The 19,841-nt window shown below is 43.8% G+C and overlaps 1 protein-coding gene across 1 annotated transcript in view; it reads right to left on the bottom strand.

Annotated features, from left to right (window-relative positions):
* Positions 1-7,334: 7,334 nt before the first annotated feature.
* Positions 7,335-19,841, bottom strand: part of LMNTD1 (lamin tail domain containing 1) — a gene marked incomplete at both ends in the record, with an annotated part of 150,204 nt that continues 137,697 nt past the window's right edge. Inside the window, one exon of the mRNA XM_081331941.1 lies at positions 7,335-7,559. Within this exon, the coding sequence (XP_081188067.1) occupies positions 7,335-7,559 (225 nt within the window). The remainder of the gene's footprint in view (positions 7,560-19,841) is intronic.

Genomic DNA, 19,841 nt, shown 5'->3' with positions numbered 1-19,841 from the left:
CCCAAAAATTGATTCCTTTTAATGATATTTGCTAGTCCAAAAAAAGCAAATTACTTACGTACTACCAGACTTGGTATTTTGTGCGTGGATAGCAGGGATTTAATAACCTGTGTTATATAAAGATTGGCATTTGGACAACTGAGATTATCGTTAACTGCCAATGTTACTGTGTCTAATTCTTTTTTTAAAAAAAAGAAGAGAAAAGGCATGGTCAGATCACGAGATACACACCTTCACATTTAACTTCTTGAAAAAGGATTTAAAGGCAGGTTCTCCGTGACAAACGAGTTTTGCTTGGTGGTGCAGATAACAACTTTTCATTCTGAATTTTCTACACCTTATGTGAGACCTTTTGTTTCAAGGGAAAATGGAAAGAACTGTGCAGAATGAAAATTAAATTCAACGCAACCCCAAGTAAAGGGCAGAACATCTGAACTGCAATAGCTTCTACCTACATATAAAGAACGCTTGCTGGAATTGGGTATGTCTAGTCTAGTGAAGAGAAGGATGAGGGGGGAACATGATAGTAGTGTTCCAATATCTCAGGGGATGCCCCAAAGAAGAGGGGGTCAACCTATTCTCCAAAGCAACCAAAGGCAGGACAAGAAGCAACGGATGGAAACTAATCAAGGAGAGAAGCAACCTAGATCTAAGGAGAAACTTCCTGACAATCAGAACAATTAATCAGTGGAACAACCTGCCTCCAGAAGTGGTGAATGCTCCAACACTGGAAGTTTTTAAGAAGAGACTGGACAACCACTTTTCTGAAATGGTATAAGGTTTCCTGCCTGAGCAGGGGGTTGGACTAGATGACCTCCAAGGTCCCTCCTACCTCTGCTATTTTGTTATTCTACTAATTGAGAAGATACCCAAGCTACAGATATTCACCACTATTGCAAACGATACCTGAGTGTTTCATACTTACCATTAAACTGATGGTTTGGGGGCAGTGGTGGGATTCAGCCAGTTTGCACCAGTTCGGCAGAATTTTTTAGCTAATTCTTTTGTTGCCCAGGCCCAGAATGGACTTCCGGAAGTGGCATCCACACACAGAGACCCGGTTGTTCACCTGTTTGAATCCCACCACTGGTTGGGGGCACATATGTCTTTACAACAGAGAGGCTACGTGAATTTGTAAAAGAGGAATAACGACAACTAAATTCAAAGCAAACTCATGTTAGGGCAGGACCTCTAAACCAGAGGTCCCCAACCCCCCAGTTCGTGGACCGGTACCAGGCCGCAGCATGCCAGCAACTGGTCCGCACAAACAAGCAAAGCCCCATCAGTGGGATGCAGGCAGCACACAAAATCCCGCGCTCTCCGGTCCATGGAAAAGCCTCTTTCCATGGAACACTCGTCAAAGTTTTAAAAGTTTGTGATTTTTGCTGAGATTTTCTCTCCCTCTTCTCAGATCTCAGTTTACACTAACGAAAGAAGGAAGCAAGGATTGGTGCCCTTTTTAGACAAGAGAATGGCTTCTCAAACATTTACCCAGATGTTAGGCTATGACGTTAGCTGATGTTCAGAACAAATGCTTTCTGATGAGGTAATTTTTTTTAAAAATCCCATTTATATCCCGCCCTTCTCCGAAGACTCAGGGCGGCTTACAATCTAAGCACAAATCAATGTGCTTAGAAATAGCCTTCATTCTATGTATATGCCTGCTTATTAGGGCTTTCGGGCCCCCCACAAGCGGCATTATTACAAAGTCAGCTTAATTGCCCCCCAACAATCTGGGTCCTCATTTTACCTACCTCGGAAGGATGGAAGGCTGAGTCAACCTTGAGCCTGGTGGGACTCGAACCTGCACTAATTGCAGGCAGCTGGTGTTACTTAAGGAGGCATTAGCCCACTGCTCCACCAATTTTTCCCGTTCCCTCACTCACCAAATTATAAATCTTGACACAAGCTGAAGACATAAACGTTTTCCCTCTTCTTTCAGCAGAGAGAGGACAGATCGAGATGAAAATGGGACTATAAAAATCAGTTTTATTTCCTTTGAGATGTTCCACTGTCTAGCCACCAGGGGGCAGCCTTGATAGAGCTATAATAATCAGATGCTATTTCTGCATCTAAAATTCATAATACTGGGAATGAATGCGAGACCTAGACAACAGTTGTAAAACTACAACGCTGATATTGTGCCCTGTCTTCTCTATTGTATTCTAAATTTTCCCTTCTCTTCTTGCAACACCACGCACTCGTGTTATTGTTTTTCATAGTTCTGCTTCTGCGTCTCCTCTCAGTTCTTTATTCGTGAATGCGGAAGATCTTATTTAAGGTAATTAGTTCCTGCGAGCAATGGTGAAACAGACATAAAGATTAAAATTAAGACAAAGAAAAATCCTTTAAGTAATCGCCCATCCACTCAGATCATTCAGATATTAGTTATGCAAACAAGTGTTTATAATGGGATTCAAACATGAGCAAGGCATGGAAAAATATTTCTGAAACACCTTCATTATCTGGGTTAATACAGGTGATCACAACTGAGCCCAAAATAGTGTTGCATATTTTTTTTTAAAAAAACCATTTCATTAGCTGACTTGAAAATGTGTTATAGAAAAGAAGCATGGTATATAAGGAAATAAATGTGAAAAATAAAATGTAAGCACAACCCTGTTATTTAGAATATGTGGCACATCAACTGGCTGATTGATTGATTGATTGATTGATTATAGATACCCTGTGTCATTTCACTGATTTTTCCATCCTTCTGATAATGCAGGACATTGTAATAATAATAATAATAATAATAATAATAATAATAATAATAATAATAATAATAATAATAATAATAATAATAATAATAATAATAATAAAGTTGGAAGGGACCTTGGAGATCATCTAGTCCAACCCCCTGCTCAGGCAGGAAATCCTATAGCATTTCAGACAAATGGCTGTCCAGTTTTTTCTTAGAAACTTCCAGTGTTGGAGCATTCACTGCTTCTGGAGGCAGGTTGTTCCACTGGTTAATTGTTCTCACTGTCAGAAAGTTTCTCCTTAGTTCTAGGTTGCTTATCATGTCCCCCCTCATCCTTCTCTTCATTAGACTAGACATACCCAATTCCAGCAACCGTTCCTTATATGTTTTAGTCTACAGTCCCCTTATCATCTTTGTTGCTCTTCTCTGTACCCTTTCTAGAGTCTCAACATCTTTTTTACATTGTGGTGACCAAAACTGGATGCAGTATTCCAAGTGTGGCCTTACTGTGTTGGCTTTTTTGGCAGCTGCAGCACACTGCTGGCTCATATCTAAGTGATTGTCCACTAGGACTTCGAGATCCCTCTCGCAGTTGCTACTATTGAGCAAGGTACCACCTATACTGTACCTGTGCATTTGGTTTTTCCTGCCTAAATGTAGAACCTTACTTTTTTCACCATTCAATTTCATTTTGTTAGTTAGCGCCCAGTGTTGGAGTCTGTCCAGATCCTCCCGTATCTTAAGCCTGTCTTCTGGAGTATTGGCTATTCCTGCCAGCTTGGTGTCATCTGCAAATTTGATGAGTTCCCCATCTATCCCCTCGTCCAAATCGTTGATGCATTTTTCTATCTTATCAAGTAGTAGGTTGTGATCTACTTTATCAAATGCCTCACTGAAGTCCAAGTAAATTATTGATTTACTTGACATTGATTATAGAGGAGTATTTATTTATGACTGCCCCATAATTGTAATATGCATTTTTTTTCCCTTGTTGGCCTTGTCAGTTCTTTCCCTCCCTCAGTTAAAGAAAGATTGTAACATATGTAGAAGGAAAAATGCTGATTTCGCCTAAGTGTATTTTATTTGCCCTCTTCCAGATAGCAAGTGCACAATATGAAAAAGACAGCAAAGCCTACAATGTTATTTTAACAGATTTCCATACACAGCATCCCATCAACAGCAGAAAGCATGACAAGATATACCATCAGTGGCCACAGGAAAGGTGTAAGAAAAGAACACCCCCCTCAAGATGGTATTCTCCAACTACAGATTTGAAGCTCCGCCTTTTTTTGAATGAACTGGGCACCTAAAGAGTGTGTGTGTGTGTGTGTGTGTGTGTGTGTGTGTGTGTGTGTGTGTCTGTCTGTGTGTGTGTGTGTGTGAGAGTGAGTGAGAGAGAGAGAGAGAGAGAGAGTGGCAGAAAGGTAGAAAGAGAGAAAAAAGAAAGAGGAAAGAGAGAGAAAGAAAAAGCAGGGGAGAGAAAGAGAAATAAAGAGAGGGATAGAGAAAGAGAGAGAAAGAAAGAGGGAGGGAAACAGAAAGAGTGAGAGAGTAGGAGAGAGTGACAGAGAAAGAGAAAGAAAGAGAAAGAGGGAGGGAGGGAGAGAGAGAAACAGAGGAAAAAGAGAAAAAGAGAAAGAGAAAGAAAGAGAAAGAGGGAAGGAGGGAGAGAGAGAAACAGAGGAAAAAGAGAAAAAGAGAAAGAAAGAAAGAAAGAGAAGGGGAGAGAGAAAGATAGAGAGAAAGAAAGGGGGGGAGAGAAAAAGAGAGACAGAGTAAGAGAGACAGAGAGAGAGAGAAAGAGAAAGAGAGGGAGAGAGAGAAAAAGAGAGAGAGAGAGACATAGAGAAAGAAAGAACGAGAGAGAGAGAGAGAGAGAGAGAGAGAGAGAGAGAGAGAGAGAGAGAGAGAGAGAGAGAGAGAGAGAGAGAGAGAGAGAGAGAGAGAATCATGATTTCATAGCCATCATCTTTTGAAACTCACCCTTTGGTTTCCCCTAAAAGAGGCAAAACTGCAGTCCAAGCAAATATTCCAGAACTCATGTATGCTTCTTCTTCACGTTAACTAAAAAATAATAACAAAATGCCCCAGCAATGATTTGCATTTCTAAAAAAAAATAAGAGAGTTAAACTTTACTTCGGTACAAACTAGAATCTCCCGAATGAGTCGTGAACTCTCTTGCAGACCAGATTTGACCCAGCTTCATGCTGCCCATAAAACAAAGCTGCTGCTTCTCTTGTTAAATCAGTTTCAAGCCAAAATGTCATCGCAGCGAACTGGGAAAGGCATTTTTGGGAAGGGGAAAAAAAAATGGATATGCGATCACGTAATTAAATACTGCACGAACCAGGCTGAAAAAGCAATCGGTTAAGACAAATCAAACCTTTAGTTGGGAAGATAAATGGAAAGGAACCACAAACAAGAAGCAAGCAATTCTTTCCCACCACTCTTGGTGAATCTGATGTATATCCAATACAGAGGGTGCCCATTGCCTGGCTTTGTCTGATTTTTTTGGTGGGGGCGAGGGGCTGCAGAATTGGAAAAATCTAGGTAAAATTCTTAGCAATCTTGTGTTTATTTAGGGGAAAGAATAGGGGTTTGGAAAAGCCTAGGTAAAATTCTAGATAACCTTGTATTAATTTGGGGGAAAAGGAGAGCCCTCTAATGAAACCTCATTGCTCTTCATTCCTGTCAGGCACCCATATTATTCCAGCCCTTAAAGTCAATCAGTGGTCATTGACTTCAATAGGATTTAAGCAGCACGCTTGGAGATGGAACCTCCCAACGAAGTGAATGTAATCCCCTTATATATATAGTAGATCTAGAGTCTCGGGTTTCTTCCCGCGTTCCTTTCATCTTCAGAAAGTTGTGGCGACGTTTCGACGAAATCCCATCCGTCATCATCAGGCCGGAGTGTTCCTCCTGCTGCTTCCAGGAGCAATGCGTGGTCTGGCTGTTCCTTTCCTTCCAACTGCCGGTGGGGCTGTGTTCTGACTGGGAGGAGGCGTGGCTGCTTTCTGATTGGGTGGGGGTGTCCTCCGACTGGGTGGAGGCGTGGTTGTCTTCTGATTGAGTGGAGGCGTGGCTGTCTTCTGATTGGGTGGATGCGTGGTTGTCTTCTGATTGGTTGGAGGCGTGGCTGTCTTCTGATTGGGTGGGGTGTGTTCTGAATGGGTGGGGTTTTTTGTTGTGTTGTAATATCCTGAGTGTTGTGATTTGGTGTCCTGAGGAGTGGGCTGTGTAGTGGCCTCCAGAGCTTTGGTTTGGCTCCGAGTTCGAGGACCTGCTATGTATCTCTGGTATGGGTCAGTCAGGTTCAGAAGACTGACCAAGTTCCGAGTTCGAGGACCTGCTATGTATCTCTGGTATGGGTCAGTCAGGTTCAGAAGACTGACCAAGACTGACCAATCAGAAGACAACCACGCATCCACCCTATCAGAAGACAGCCACGCCTCCACTCAATCAGAAGACAACCACGCCTCCACCCAGTCGGAGGACACCCCCACCCAATCAGAAAGCAGCCACGCCTCCTCCCAGTCAGAACACAGCCCCACCGGCAGTTGGAAGGAAAGGAACAGCCAGACCACGCATTGCTCCTGGAAGCAGCAGGAGGAACACTCCGGCCTGATGATGACGGATGGGATTTCGTCGAAACGTCGCCACAACTTTCTGAAGATGAAAGGAACGCGGGAAGAAACCCGAGACTCTAGATCTACATATTTGTGTAAATTACTAACAAAGAATTAAGGGAGGCTGAGATGCATTTCTGACTCATTAGTCTTCATCAGTCAGTCATACCCTTCTGAGATTCGAACCAGAATTTACACAAATATATGAACTGTCCGGTGTGACTACAGCCTGTTCGATGGCCTTTGAGATAAGGCTGAAAACAGGAAATAAAGATTTGCCCCATGTTTGGGGCCTAGCAAGGTAATCTAATAGTTAACATATCACACACACACACACACACACACACACACACACACATATATACATATATACATATATACATACACACACACACACACACACACACACACACACATATATATATATATATATGTGTGTGTGTGTGTGTGTGTGTGTGTGTATGTATATATGTATATATGTATATATGTGTGTGTGTGTGTGTGTGTGTGTGTGTAAATTTAGACTAATATGGCCATTTCAAACTCATTTGTTCTCATACCCTTCTGAGATTCCAACCTGGGCTGATTGCACATTAGGCAATTGTTCTAACCCTTAGGCCACAGGCTCTTTCTCGCTTTGTTAGCTGAGAGGCAAGGGAGATATGTGTTAAGTGTTTGTTAAGTATTTTAGAATACCTTGCTAGGCCCCAAACACGGGACAAATCTTATTGCCTGCTTCAGCCTAACCCAAGGCCATCCACAGGCTGTAGTCACACCAGTGACAGCTCATATTTGTGTAAATATATATCTCCAATGGGAGGTTTGTTAATTCTGGATTTACATCATGCCAGCTATTAAGGGATTCATCAGATAATATCAATGGTCAATGAAGATTCCACGTCCACCGATGACAGAACTGCAACCGGGGTCTTTTTTCAATACAGAGAGATCGACGGCATAATAATCGAATGTGTAATTTAGAGAAGGTCTGAAGATCCAGGCTAGATCCCTTCTTGGCACCATGGATCACCACATGATGTTTCTTGGGCTTCAGAGCGGTTGGATGCTAAGATGCTTTCATGCCTGGAGGCTGGGTGAGATGCTAAGAAAGGCAGCGGTTCCTGAGTCAGGAGCTTGAAGAGAGACGATGAACGGGCAAAATATTTCTCCAAGGGAGAAGCCACCGGGGCCTCGGATCCAACGTAAATCACTCCACCTAAATGAGGCTGGGAAGCAAAAGAAAACGAAGCAGTAAGGTACTTGGTTATGACTCTCTGGGCAGAATAAGCATGGGTTTCGGGCAATCCTCCGCTTACGGCCACAATTGGTAGCAGCTGCTAAGCAAGGAGGTCGTGAAATGAGTTGCTTCTCATTTCAGAACCACCATTTTGCCGTGATTGTTAAGCGAATCGTTTCACTTCTTAAGTGAATGATGCGGTCATTAAAGGAATCCAGCTTCGCTCGTTGACTTTGCTTGGCTTTCTCTTTCTTTCTTTCTTTCTTTCTTTCTTTCTTTCTTTCTTTCTTTCTTTCTTTCTTTCTTTCTTTCTTTCTTTCTTTCTTTCCTTCCTTTCTTCCTTCCTTCCTTCCTTCCTTCCTTCTTTCCTTCTTTCCTTCCTTTCTTTCCCTCTTTCCTTCCTTCCCCTTCCCCTTTCCCTCCCTCCCTCTTTCTTTCTTTCTTTCTTTCTTTCTTTCTTTCTTTCTTTCTTTCTTTCTTTCTTTCTTTCTTTCTTTCTTTCTTTCTTTCTTTCCCTCTTCCTTCCCCTTTCCCTCCCTCCCTCCCTTCCTCTTTCTTTCTTTCTTTCTTTCTTTCTTTCTTTCTTTCTTTCTTTCTTTCTTTCTTTCTTTCTTTCTTTCTTTCTTTCTTTCTTTCTTTCTTTTCTTTCTTTATCTTTCTCTCCTTTCCCTTCTCTTTTTCTCTGTCCCTTCCTTCCCCCTACCCCTACCCCTACCCCTACCCCTTCTCTTTCTTTCTTTCTTTCTTTCTTTCTTTCTTTCTTTCTTTCTTTCTTTCTTTCTTTCTTTCTTTCTTTCTTTCTTTCTCCAATCAGCTTCCTCTCTGCCTTTTCTGCAAATTTCTTGATGCATTCTCCTTCGTTTTCCCCCTTCTTTTCCTTCCAACCTTCACTTCACCATCCATGGAACAATCTAAGTGAAGAACAGATATGTATCCTGAGGTGCTGAAGGGAATTACAGTAACTAGGCATCGGTTGCCTGTCCCTTGAGTTGTTCAGAATGTTTTTCATGCTTTATAAATATCTTGCAGGCAATAGCAGTGTAGCCGCAAAGAATCCAGTCCTCAAATTACAATGCTAATTGAGTCTGACAATTATAGACATTAAATCGTGATAATCATAAAACAGATCACCACATGACCGGACCCACTTTTACACCATTGTTCACTCTGGACAGTTTTTTTGCCAGAAACCATAAGTATATGCCAGTTTCTAGAAAGAAATATCATAAGTAGCAGTCACATGACCACTGGGGGTACAAATGGTCATAAATACAGGCTAGTTACAGTCCAAAATGCAGTTGTCAACATCAGGGCTTCAGAATCCCAATAAAACTCCAGGTTCATTCTGTCTCCAAAAATCTTACTGTTTATTGAATACACTGCATGGTTATGTCGAAGCAAAGCTAACTCTGAGGTTCCAACACCAATTCCTAGACTTAAACAATAATTTTCCCAGCCAAACCCCCAATGCCTTATGTAGGCCATATCAACAAGTTCACTTTGTTATGGGAACCATCTGCTTCAAAGCCACACCTGTTCTGCTGTCCTTGACAAGGCTACAGGCTCTCACAGTCTTCAGCTGCATCGTAGAAGTTTCATTTCTTCATCTAACCCACTTGAAAGTAACACCTCCCTCCCTTAATCTAAAGGCAAGTTGAAATGCAGGGGCACGTAGCCGCCAAAGTTTCATCCTTGGCAGCGGTCACATGACCACAGGGAGTGGCCAATATCAGAATTTCAAAAATGGATCATAAGTAGCTTTTGGGGGATCCGCTGTAACTTCAAATGGTCACTAAGCTACCGGTTGTAAGTCAAGGACTGCCTGCAATTGCACTAAAGTTATCTTAGCAATAATAATTAATTTATTTTAGCATAAGAAGAAATCATCATAGCAATCTGACCTGACAATTAAAGTCACCAAGCTGCCAAAGTTGGTGGCCGGGGCATTGGCGGGTAGAAAGACAGATTCTGAACTGATTGCAAAATCTGTAATCCGAGTCTGTCCTGTTTCTGCGGTGGGAGGAAGGTTCCTGGCACAAAGATCCTTAAGGATCCTGGACTAGCCTGAAGCATATAAAAATGCATAATGATTAGCATAGTGGAGAGTCAAGGTGGCCTAGAGGTGAAGACACTCATCTCCCACTCAGAAAGTTGAGAGTTCAATCCTAGGTAGCGGCTGATGTTTCTTTCCTAAGGGACAAAGAAAAATATATGCTGTGAACTCTGCATAGGCATCAGGAAGGGCATCTAGCCAGTAAATGCTCAGCTCCATCCAGTCCCAGAAAATTAAGGGATTACAGAGAGGGTTTTTTTTTTAAATGTAGAATCAAGGATTGCACACGTGCGTCCTATGAAACAGAGTAAACATCCAGTAAAATTTCTAAACAAAAAAAAATCTACCCAGAAGATGGTCTCTAAAACCTGAATGCGGAGCTCAAGAGTTGCTCCTAGTACAAGTAGACCTCAACTTGCAGCAGTTCATTAGGTGACCATTCAAAGTTACAATGGCACTGAAAAAAGTGACTTATGACCATCTTGTTGTGATTCCTTGTCAGCCAGTGGATCCAGCAGCTGAGTCTGAGGAATCAGATAGGAGGAGGGGCCTGGAGTAACATTAGACTCAGAGGAAGGCTCCGAGGAGCTCCAAGACTTACAGTCTGACGAGGAGCCTGGCCCCTCTACTCGCACTCAGGCTGAGACACAGCTGTGTTGGGAGCCTGAGTTGGACAGAGATGAAGCACAGCTGGGACAAATCCAGGATGCACGAATGCGCAGGCAAGAAAAGCGAGTAGGACAGAGGAATGCAATGGGGCGGCTCTAAAGGCAAAGGAGAAGGCATTAGGAAGCCACGCCTTGGCTGAATTATAAAAGGGAAGGTGTTGGAGGTGCTGGTTGCTGAAGGCAGCCGTTCATGTTGAGGATCGAGTTTCTGTGGATTGTGTTTGTTTGCCTTGGACATTGACTCAGGTCTGTGAGAATAAACAGGGTTGTTGTATTTTCTTGCATTTCCTGCCTGCTTGTTGGAAGAGGGGTTTCTCCTTGTGAGCATAACAAGGACTCACATAGACTGGGACAGAACACATTTTTCACACTTACAACCTTTGTGGCAGCCCCATGGTCCCATGAACAAAATTCAGACACTTAGCATCTGACTCCTATTTATGACGGTCACAATGTCCCGGAGTCACATGATCCCCTTTTGCAAACCTCTGACAAGCAAAGTCAGTGGGGAAGCCAGATCCGTTTTTAACAACCTAGTTACTCTCGTTATCAACTGCGGCGATTCAGTGTGGCAAGAAAGTTCGTAAAATGGGGCAAAACTCGCTGAACACATGTCTCACTTAACTACATAGATCTTCGGGCTCAGCTGTGGTCGAGGACTACCTGGATCATATTTTGACAACCAAGAACGACATTCAAAAATGGTATTTCCTGGCTTTATCCCAGGAGGATTCTCCGGCGTGAAAAATGTCTTTTCCAATTCATTGTTTTCAGTCTTGTGTTGATTGACCGAAGGTTGGAAAGGTTTGGCTTTAGGCTGGAGCAAAGGGGCTTCCCTTGACTCAATCAATGCCTTTCCGCATTAAAAAGGTTTCCAAAACAGCTCACGATGTCAATATTCTTCCTTTCTAAGTTTCCTTAACCTTGGTAAGAGTCAGGGAGATATTTGGAAACTGCTAAGTGAGCAAAAAGAACAAAAAAGGGCTTTTTAAAAATATATGTTGGAAACAGAGACAGTACGAAGAAAAGACCGTGATTGCTCCTTTCTGGACCCGTCCAGTAGGTCAGGAGGAAAGACACAATCTGGCAGGCTAAGAATGTATGATTTGAACCAATTTCAATAAAATAGATTTCTGGTTTTCCTGTGGAATGGATTTTCAGACTGGTCCTCCCCATGAGGCTGACAAACTTTGACATATTCCACAGCTGTAAAAATATTCTGGTTCCTCCAGATGTTAGATGACATTTCCTACCACCTCTGGTCTTTGACCCTGGAAGGAAGAAAGGCTGGTGGGATCACTAGATCCCTCATTTTTATATATATATTTTTTTATTTTCAAAGCCAGGGTTAGAGTTAGCCCTGCCTTAGGTCTAATCTGCATTGTCCCAGTGGGAATCCAGCCACCGACGGTCTTTGAAGGTCAGAGTGCCACCTTCTAACCACCTCTGAATCCTACTGGGAAGGCAACCTCTGCCTGTCTTTTTCTGCTCCCTGTTAAAAGAAGTGTTTTCCGACTTGTGCTAGCTCACGTGTCGAAGTCCAGATGGCCTGTCTCAGTTCATTTTGTTGATGGCAAACACCCCCGACTCCTATTGGCTGCTCCGTTCTGTGGCAGAAACACCTTTTCTCTTCCAGTCTTGGGCTGTGGTCCTCCAGGGCCAGTAGGAAAGGTTTTTAACAAGAATGAAAAGCCTTCACTGCTCCAGGAAGGAAGGAGGGAAGGAAGGAAGGGAGGGTGGGAGGGAGGGAGGAATGGAAGGAAGGCAGGAGAGTATGGGGAAGGCAGGAAGGCAGAGACAGAGAGAGGGAGGGAGGGAGGGAGAAAGGGAGAAAGGAGGAAGGGAAGGAAGGCAGGAGAGTATGGGGAAGGCAGGGAGGGAGGGAGAGAGAGAGGAAGGAAGGAAGGAAGGAAGGAAGGAAGGAAGGAAGGAAACAAAGAATGGAGGAGGGAGGAGGAAGGAAGGAAGGAAGAAGGGAGGAGGGAAGGAAGCTGCAGAGTATGTGGAAGGCAGGCAGGCAGGCAGGGAGAAAAGAAGGAAGGAAGGAAGGAAGGAAGGAAGGAAGGAAGGAAGGAAGGAAGGAAGGAAGGCTGGAGAGTGAGGGGAAAGCAGGCAGGCAGGCAGGAAGGAGAATGAGGGGAAGGCAAGAAGGAAGGAAGGGAGGGAGGGAGGGAGGAAGGGAAGGAAGGCAGGAGAGTATGGGGAAGGCAGGCAGGCAGGGACAGAGAGGGAGGGAGGGAAGGAGGAAGAAAGAAGGGAGGAGGGAAGGAAGCTGCAGAGTAGGTGGAAGGCAGGCAGGCAGGGACGGAGAGGGAGGGAGGGAGAGAGAGAGAGGGAGGGAGGGAGGGAGGGAGGGAGGAAGGAAAGAAGGAAGGAAGGAAGGAAGGAAGGAAGGAAGGAGGGAGGAGGGAAGGAAGCTGCAGAGTATGTGGAAGGCAGGCAGGCAGGCAGGGAGGAAGGAAGGAAGGAAGGAAGGAAAGAAGGAAGGAAGGAAGGAAGGAAGGAAGGAAGGAAACAAAGAATGAAGGAGGGAGGAGGAAGGAAGGAAGGGAAGGAAGGAAGGAAGGAAGAAGGGAGGAGGGAGGAGGGAAGGAAGCTGCAGAGTATGTGGAAGGCAGGGAGGCAGGCAGACAGGGAGAAAGAAAGGAAGGAAAGAAGGAAGGAAGGAAGGAAGGAAGGAAGGAAGGAAGGAAGGAAGGAAGGAAGGAAGGAAGGAAGGAAGGTGAGGGGAAGGAAGGGCCTAGCTTATCACAGCTCAGCCAGTGAACCTGTACCAAAATTGGCTATTGACTACTCATTTTGACACGTAGCATAAAAAAAAAGAGAGAGAGAGAGACAAGGACTGCCTTCCCAGTAGGTGGAGGATGGGTTTGTGTGTCTTCTCCTGGAGCCACGGCTTCTCCTCACACCAGAACAAGTAGTCACAAAGAAATGTATTAATGTTTCTTCTTCTGCCTCCAGTCTGCTCTACCTTTGCACAGGTGGAGATGCCCGGCTCCTTCCCTGTGCGATGTATGGGAGGGGCGACCAAGAGGGCAATGCTCTCGAAACAGTGTGATTTTCCCCCCCCCCACCCAATCCTTTCCCCTATGCTTCATTTATTGCAATTTAGGAAAGAATCTGGAACTTGAGTGATAAAACAATTAGCTACTCAAGTTAACTAGCACCAGAGGCAGGAGCATCAAATTAAGCCTGATTGATATCGCTGAAAGCCCAGTGGGATTAATTCTCTAGGTCCACTTTAAGTGATTCATTGCCAAATAAATAAACAATTAGAGACAGAGGGTTACATAACAGCTAAAAATAGGAATGCACTCCCTCCCCCAATATTAATAAATTACATGGCTAAATCTTATTGGATGGTCTGAATATTAAGAGATGCAGAGGAAACCCCCCCCATGTCTTTCCCCTACCCCAAAATTATCCATGCTTGAAAATGAATCTTAAAAAGGAGGAGAGGAATGATATTCAGAGATTATTTTTTAAAAAAAAAAACAAGAGTAGGATTTTGTGAAAAATGTACCGAGTGGAAATGCAAAAATTTATGTCTCATTTGACAGAATTTATTTCCTTTGCGCATGCAGTTAGTCCTCGGCTTGCAACAATTCATTTAGTGACCATTCAACAGTTACCATGGCAGCGGAAAAAAAGTGATTGAGGACTGTTTTTCACACTTAACGACCGTTGCGGCATCCCCAGGGTCACGTGATCAAAATTCAGACGCTTGGCAACTGATTCGTATTTATGACGGTCGCAGTGTCCCGGGGTCAAGCGATCCACTTTTGTGACCTCCTGACAAGGAAAGTCAACGGGGAAAGCCAGATTCACTTAACAACCGCATCGCTAACTTAACAGCTGCAATCATTCACCTAACAACTGTGCCAAGCAAGGTTGTAAAATGGGTCAGAGCTCACTTAAATTTTGGGCTCAATTGTGGTCGTAACTCGAGGACTAACTGTGGCGCTCTCCCATCCACTCTTTACAGTCAGAAGAAACTTCGGCATCTATAATGCAGCGTGTGAATTAGCCAGAATGCGAGTTCAGAGTCAGAGAAAAGAATAATTAAAAAGGTTAGAAGTGAATATGTCACGAAAATGAAGAGCATGCTAAAATCTAAATTCAGTGGAGGAAATATCATCGAGGCGATTAACACTTGGGCAATTATAAGATACACTGCTGGAATCATGGACTGGATTCAAGCAGAATTAAAAGCCATGGATAGGAAGACCAGGAAAATAATGCCAATGAATTATCTCCTTCGACTACACAGTGACGTCGATAGACTCTACCTACCAAGGCAAATAGGTAGGCGTGAAATGTTGCAGGTACATCAGATGGTTGAAGAAGAACAAGAAAAGGTCGATGGAAGAATATCTGAAGGACAGGGAAAAAGCTGCACTGAAGCTAACATACCAGGAACGCCTACTGATTCCTGGAGAGACCAAACTGGCTTACTGTCATGGTTCCGGTAGATGAGACCAATTAAAAGAACTTCAAGGCAAGGAATTCTTCCTCAAAGAACATTTTTATTTGGCTAAGAAATAACGGCAAGTACAAAGGTAAGCCAAAGACTAAATTCCCGTCCCTTCTTGGTTATTGTTGTAATTCCTCACCAGCCAGCAGATCTGGCAGATGAGTCTGAGGAATCAGAGGAGGAGGAGGGGCCTGGAGTAACATCAGAGGAAGGCTATGAGGAGCTCCAAGACTTACAGTCGGACGAGGAGCTTGGCCCCTCTACTCGCGCTCAGGCTGAGACACAGCTGTGCTGGGAGGCTGAGTTGGACAGTGATGAAGCACATCTGGGAAATATCCAGGATGCATGAACGTGCAGGCAAGAGAAGTGAGTAGGATAGAGGAATGCAATGGAACAGCTCCAAAGGCAAAGGAGAAGACATTAGGAAGCCACGCCTTGGCTGAATAATAAAAGGGAAGGTGTGGGAGGTGCTAGTTCCCGAAGGCAACTGTTCATGTTGAGGATCGAGTTTCTGTGAACTGTGTTTGTTTGCCTTGGACATTGACTCAGGTCTGTGAGAATAAAAGGGGTTGGTTTTTTCTTGCATTTCCTGCCTGTTTCTTGGAAGAGGGGTTTCTCCTTGTGAGCACAGCAAGGACTCACGTAGGCTGGGACAGAACAGTTATAAAGTTGCAAGTTGCCATTCCCACCCCAATTAGATGTCATAAATCAGATTCACCAATTGTTGGAAAATGCGGGCGCTCCTCCCAGCTCACCAGCCCGCCAGAATGTTATCAATAATGACCTTGGTTCCCATCCATGAGAATTGTTTTGGCTAACTGAGAACTACACCCCCCTCCCTCCTTCTAATCTAATTATGCGGCAACTGAAGACGAAGTGAAAATAGCTTCAACTCAGTTCGTCGCAGCGTTGATCAGGAAGGCCTACTGAGTACTGGAGAGACCACATTGGCCTACAAGGAAGACCAAATGAAGAACAGAATGGAGAAGACAAAGCATGCGCTTGTCGATCAGATGGTCGGCAGTTTGGTGGGTCGAATCCCGAGTGCCGCGTAACAGAGTGAGCGCCTGTTACTCGTCCCAGCTTCTGCCAACCTAGCAGTTCGAAAGCACGTAAAAATGCAAGTAGAAAAATAGGGACCACTACGGTGGGAAGGTAACAGCGTTCCGTGCGCCTTTGGCGTCTAGTCATGCCGGCCACATGACCACGGAGACCTCCTCGGACAAGCGCTGGCTCTTCGGCTTTGAAACGGAGATGAGCACCGGCCCCTAGAGTCGGAAATGACTAGCACACATGTGCAGGGGAACCTTTACCTTTATCTTTACATTAAAAAAATAGCAGGCAAAGCAGGTAACAAGAAGACTTGGCAATGGCTAAAAAGAGGAAAGCTGACGAAAGAGACAAAAGGGCTAATTCTGGCTGCACAGGACTAAGCCTAAAGAACAAATGCATGCAAAGCCAGAATTGAGAAGACAGCAATAGACAGCAAGTGCCACCTATTGAAAAGAAGCTGAAGAAACAGAGGATCACTTGCTAAGCTGCTGCAAGAAGATCACCCAGACTGACTACAAGCAGCGGCACGACAAAGTAACGACAATGGTGCATTGGAAGATCTTCACGAAATACCATTTGCCTCCAAGCAAGAACTGGTGGGACCGTAAAGCAGAGAAAAAGTCACAGAAAATGAAGAAGCTAAATTGCCCTGGGACTTTAGAATTCAAACAGACAAGCACCTGCCGCACACCCCAAACTTAACAACTGTCGACAAAAAGACAAAAGAAGTCTGGATGGTGGATGGTGGCAGCACTTGGAGCCATCAAAACAGAAGAGAAAGAACTGGAGAAGATAACAAATGCAAAGTCCTGCGAAGCGAAATAGAACGACTGTGGCGAAAGAAAGCAAAGATAGTAGCAACAGCGAGAGGCACCTTGGGTGCAATCCCAAAACATCTGGAGCATCACTTGAACACCGTCAGTTGATTCCCCAGACTAACACTGATGTGAGTCTCATAATTTTGTTTTCTAAATAATTTTCTCACCGTGGGCAGCCTGATCGATTGCCACAATTACCGCTACTTGCAGTCATAAAGTTGAAAAATAGTTGTATAACAAATATTAGAGAACATTATTTTTAGAAACGTTTGTTGCGCTGGATCATTTATCACTGTGTTGTGTCACCTGATTAAAAAAAATGCTTTTAGTATTGGCTCCTCCGTGCAATCCCATCTGTTTTTTTTTACTTCATCCTGCCAAAAATACAACCCCTCCATATCTGATCAAATTTCTTTGCAAGAATTTTTGGCTGTGATTTTTCTCGTGCACCTTCCTGACGTTGCTGCTATCTCCAATTAATTAATATGTGCTTTTCTGAGGGACGCCAAACTTGGAACAAATCCCTGAGGAATCAAATGCGAGTTCCAAAATCATCATCATCATCATCATCATCATGGGTCCGGACTACTTACGGGATCACCTGCTGCCGGCGTCATCTTCCCTTCGTCCTGTGCGCCCCCACAGAGAGGGCCTCCTCAGGGTGCCGTCGGTCAGAGAGTGTCGGCTTGCGGCCCCCAGGGGGAGAGCATTCTCTGTGGGCATGCCAGCCCTTTGGAGTCAATTACCGGTTGAGCTCTGGATGGCTCCCGACCTTCGCTCTTTCCGCCGGGATCTGAAAACCTATTTATTTGAACAGGCCGGCCTGGTTTAAGGGTTTGGGGTATTTTTTAATTATTTATTGTTAGGGCTTAATTAATTTAATTTCATTTTAACTTTTGTATGTAAAGCTTTTACTGCCCTGTACACCGCCCTGAGTCCTTCGGGAGAAGGGCAGTATAGAAATTCAATTATAAATAAATAAATAAGTAAGTAAGTAAGTAAGTAAATAAATAAATAAATAAATAAATAAATAAACAAACAAACAAATAAATAAATAAATAAATAAATCATCCTCCACCTAATGTGACTGCATAGAAGAATATTCCCCAGAAACTTGGATCCAAACTCTAATTAAATAAACTGATAAAACAGTTTTCAGGAGTCAGGGACGGCTGTGGAACACATTGGCGTGGAGGCAAAATTTGATAAGCTTCGGAAAACCGAGCATTTTTGCTTCTTTGAAAAAAAACCTTTTGGAGAAAGGGTTGTGTTGATTATATTTGTCTCCTAGCTGAAGGCAATACTTTCAATAACCATCCTACCCTAGTTTGGGCTAATTAATACTCTGTGGAATTTATAATGCCTAGAAAGGAGGGAGGGTGGAAAACGAGAAGACCAGAGAGCTTGAATCAACTCGGCAAAAAAACAAAAAATCAGTAACAAAGCCTGTGTGTATGTCTGAGTGTATTTAATGGGTTCACAGGCTACTTGGTAGGTGAAAACAGGAACTGGCAACTCTAACTGGTACCTAGGTAGTCCTCGACTTGTGACCACAGTTGACACCAGAATTTTGTATTGCTAAACAAGGAGATTGTTCAGTGAATTGCAGCTGACTGATTTATCAAGGAATTAAGGAGAAACTTCCTAACAGTGAGGAAAATTAACCAGCGGAACGGTGTGCCTCCAGAACTAATGGGTGCTTCATCACTGGAGGTTTTTAAGAAGAGACTGGACAGCCGTTTGTCTGGAATGGTATTGGGTCTCCTGCTTGAGCAGGGGGTTGGACTAGAAGACCTCCATGGTCCCTTCCAACTGTTATTCTGCCTTCCTTCCTTCCTTCCTTCCTTCCTTCCTTCCTTCCTTCCTTCCTTCCTTCCTTCCTTCCTTCCTTCCTTCCTTCCTTCCTTCCTCCCTCAATCCATCCCTTCTCCATCATTGTTTGAACAGTTGGTAAACAAATGATTGTAAGTCAAGTACTACCTTTATCAGAATAATAACAGAATAATAGTGTTAGAAATCTTTCAGTCCAATCCCCTGATCAAGCAGAAAACCTATAATATTTCAGACAAATGGCTGTCCAGTCTCTTCTTAAAAACCTCCAGTGTTGGAGCATTCACAGCTTCTGGATGCAGGTTGTTCTACTGGTTAATTGTTCTGACTGTCAGGAAGCTTCTCCTTAGTTCTAGGTTGCTTCTCTCCTTGATTGGTTTCCATCCGTTGCTTCTTGTCCTGCCTTCAGGTGCTTTGGAGAATAGCTTGACCCCCTCTTCTTTGGGGCAACCCCTGAGATATTGAGAGCTTGACCCACTAAAGTTCATCATTAACTCTTTTCCAGACCAGGATCTTTGAAACAGCCCTGTAAGGATTATGAATATCTTTTCTTTATGGGTGGGACCTTGATCCTTGTCTAGATTCGCTAGGTCATTGGCTGGAAAGTGCAGTGATTGACTTCTGTAGTTTTCGGCATTTCAAGATCAGCAAAAATCCAGAGGGTCGAAGGCTTGCTCTAAACATTTTATGAGCAGTTTCGGAGGGGAAGCAATGCAATGCCGTCCTGTTCTACCCCTTCCCACTGCAATGGGCCTTTGATTCGTTTGATTAGAACTTGGGATGGCATCATCACATTTTGTGCTGACCACAGCAGGAGAGTTAATACTGTAGGACTCTGAATAATGAACTGTGGTTATAGATCCATGTGCTCTTCTTGGCTGGGTCCCCAGTATTCTGAATTGGCAAAGGTAACAAGAAGTGTGAATTTCGGGGGGCTTCGGGTTTTGCGCGGTAGCATGCAGGAGAAGTAGAAGAATTATTATTCACACTGGAGGAAATCTCTGGGTCGTTTGCAGGAGGGGGTTGTTGATGGTCTTTCTCAACAACAGAAAAAACATCTTTGTTTTATGAGAAAGACCTTCTTCTTCTTCCTCTTCTTCTTTTTCCTTTTCCTCTTCCTCCTCTTCTCCTTCTCCTTCTCTTTCTCCCTCCTTCTCCTTCTCCTCCTCCTCCTCCTCCTCCTCCTCCTCCTCCTCCTCTTCTTCTTCTTCTTCTTCTTCTTCTTCTTCTTCTTCTTCTTCTTCTTCTCCTTCTTTCTCCTTCTCCTCCTCCTCCTCCTCCTCCTCCTCCTCCTCCTCCTCCTCCTCCTCCTCCTCCTCCTCTTCTTCTTCTTCTTCTTCTTCTTCTTCTTCTTCTTCTTCTTCTTCTTCTTCTT

This window comes from Vipera berus, assembly GCF_964194415.1.
Source record: "Vipera berus genome assembly, chromosome: 6".
Taxonomy (NCBI): Eukaryota; Metazoa; Chordata; class Lepidosauria; order Squamata; family Viperidae; genus Vipera; species Vipera berus.
This window is presented reverse-complemented; position numbering and strand designations above follow the sequence as displayed.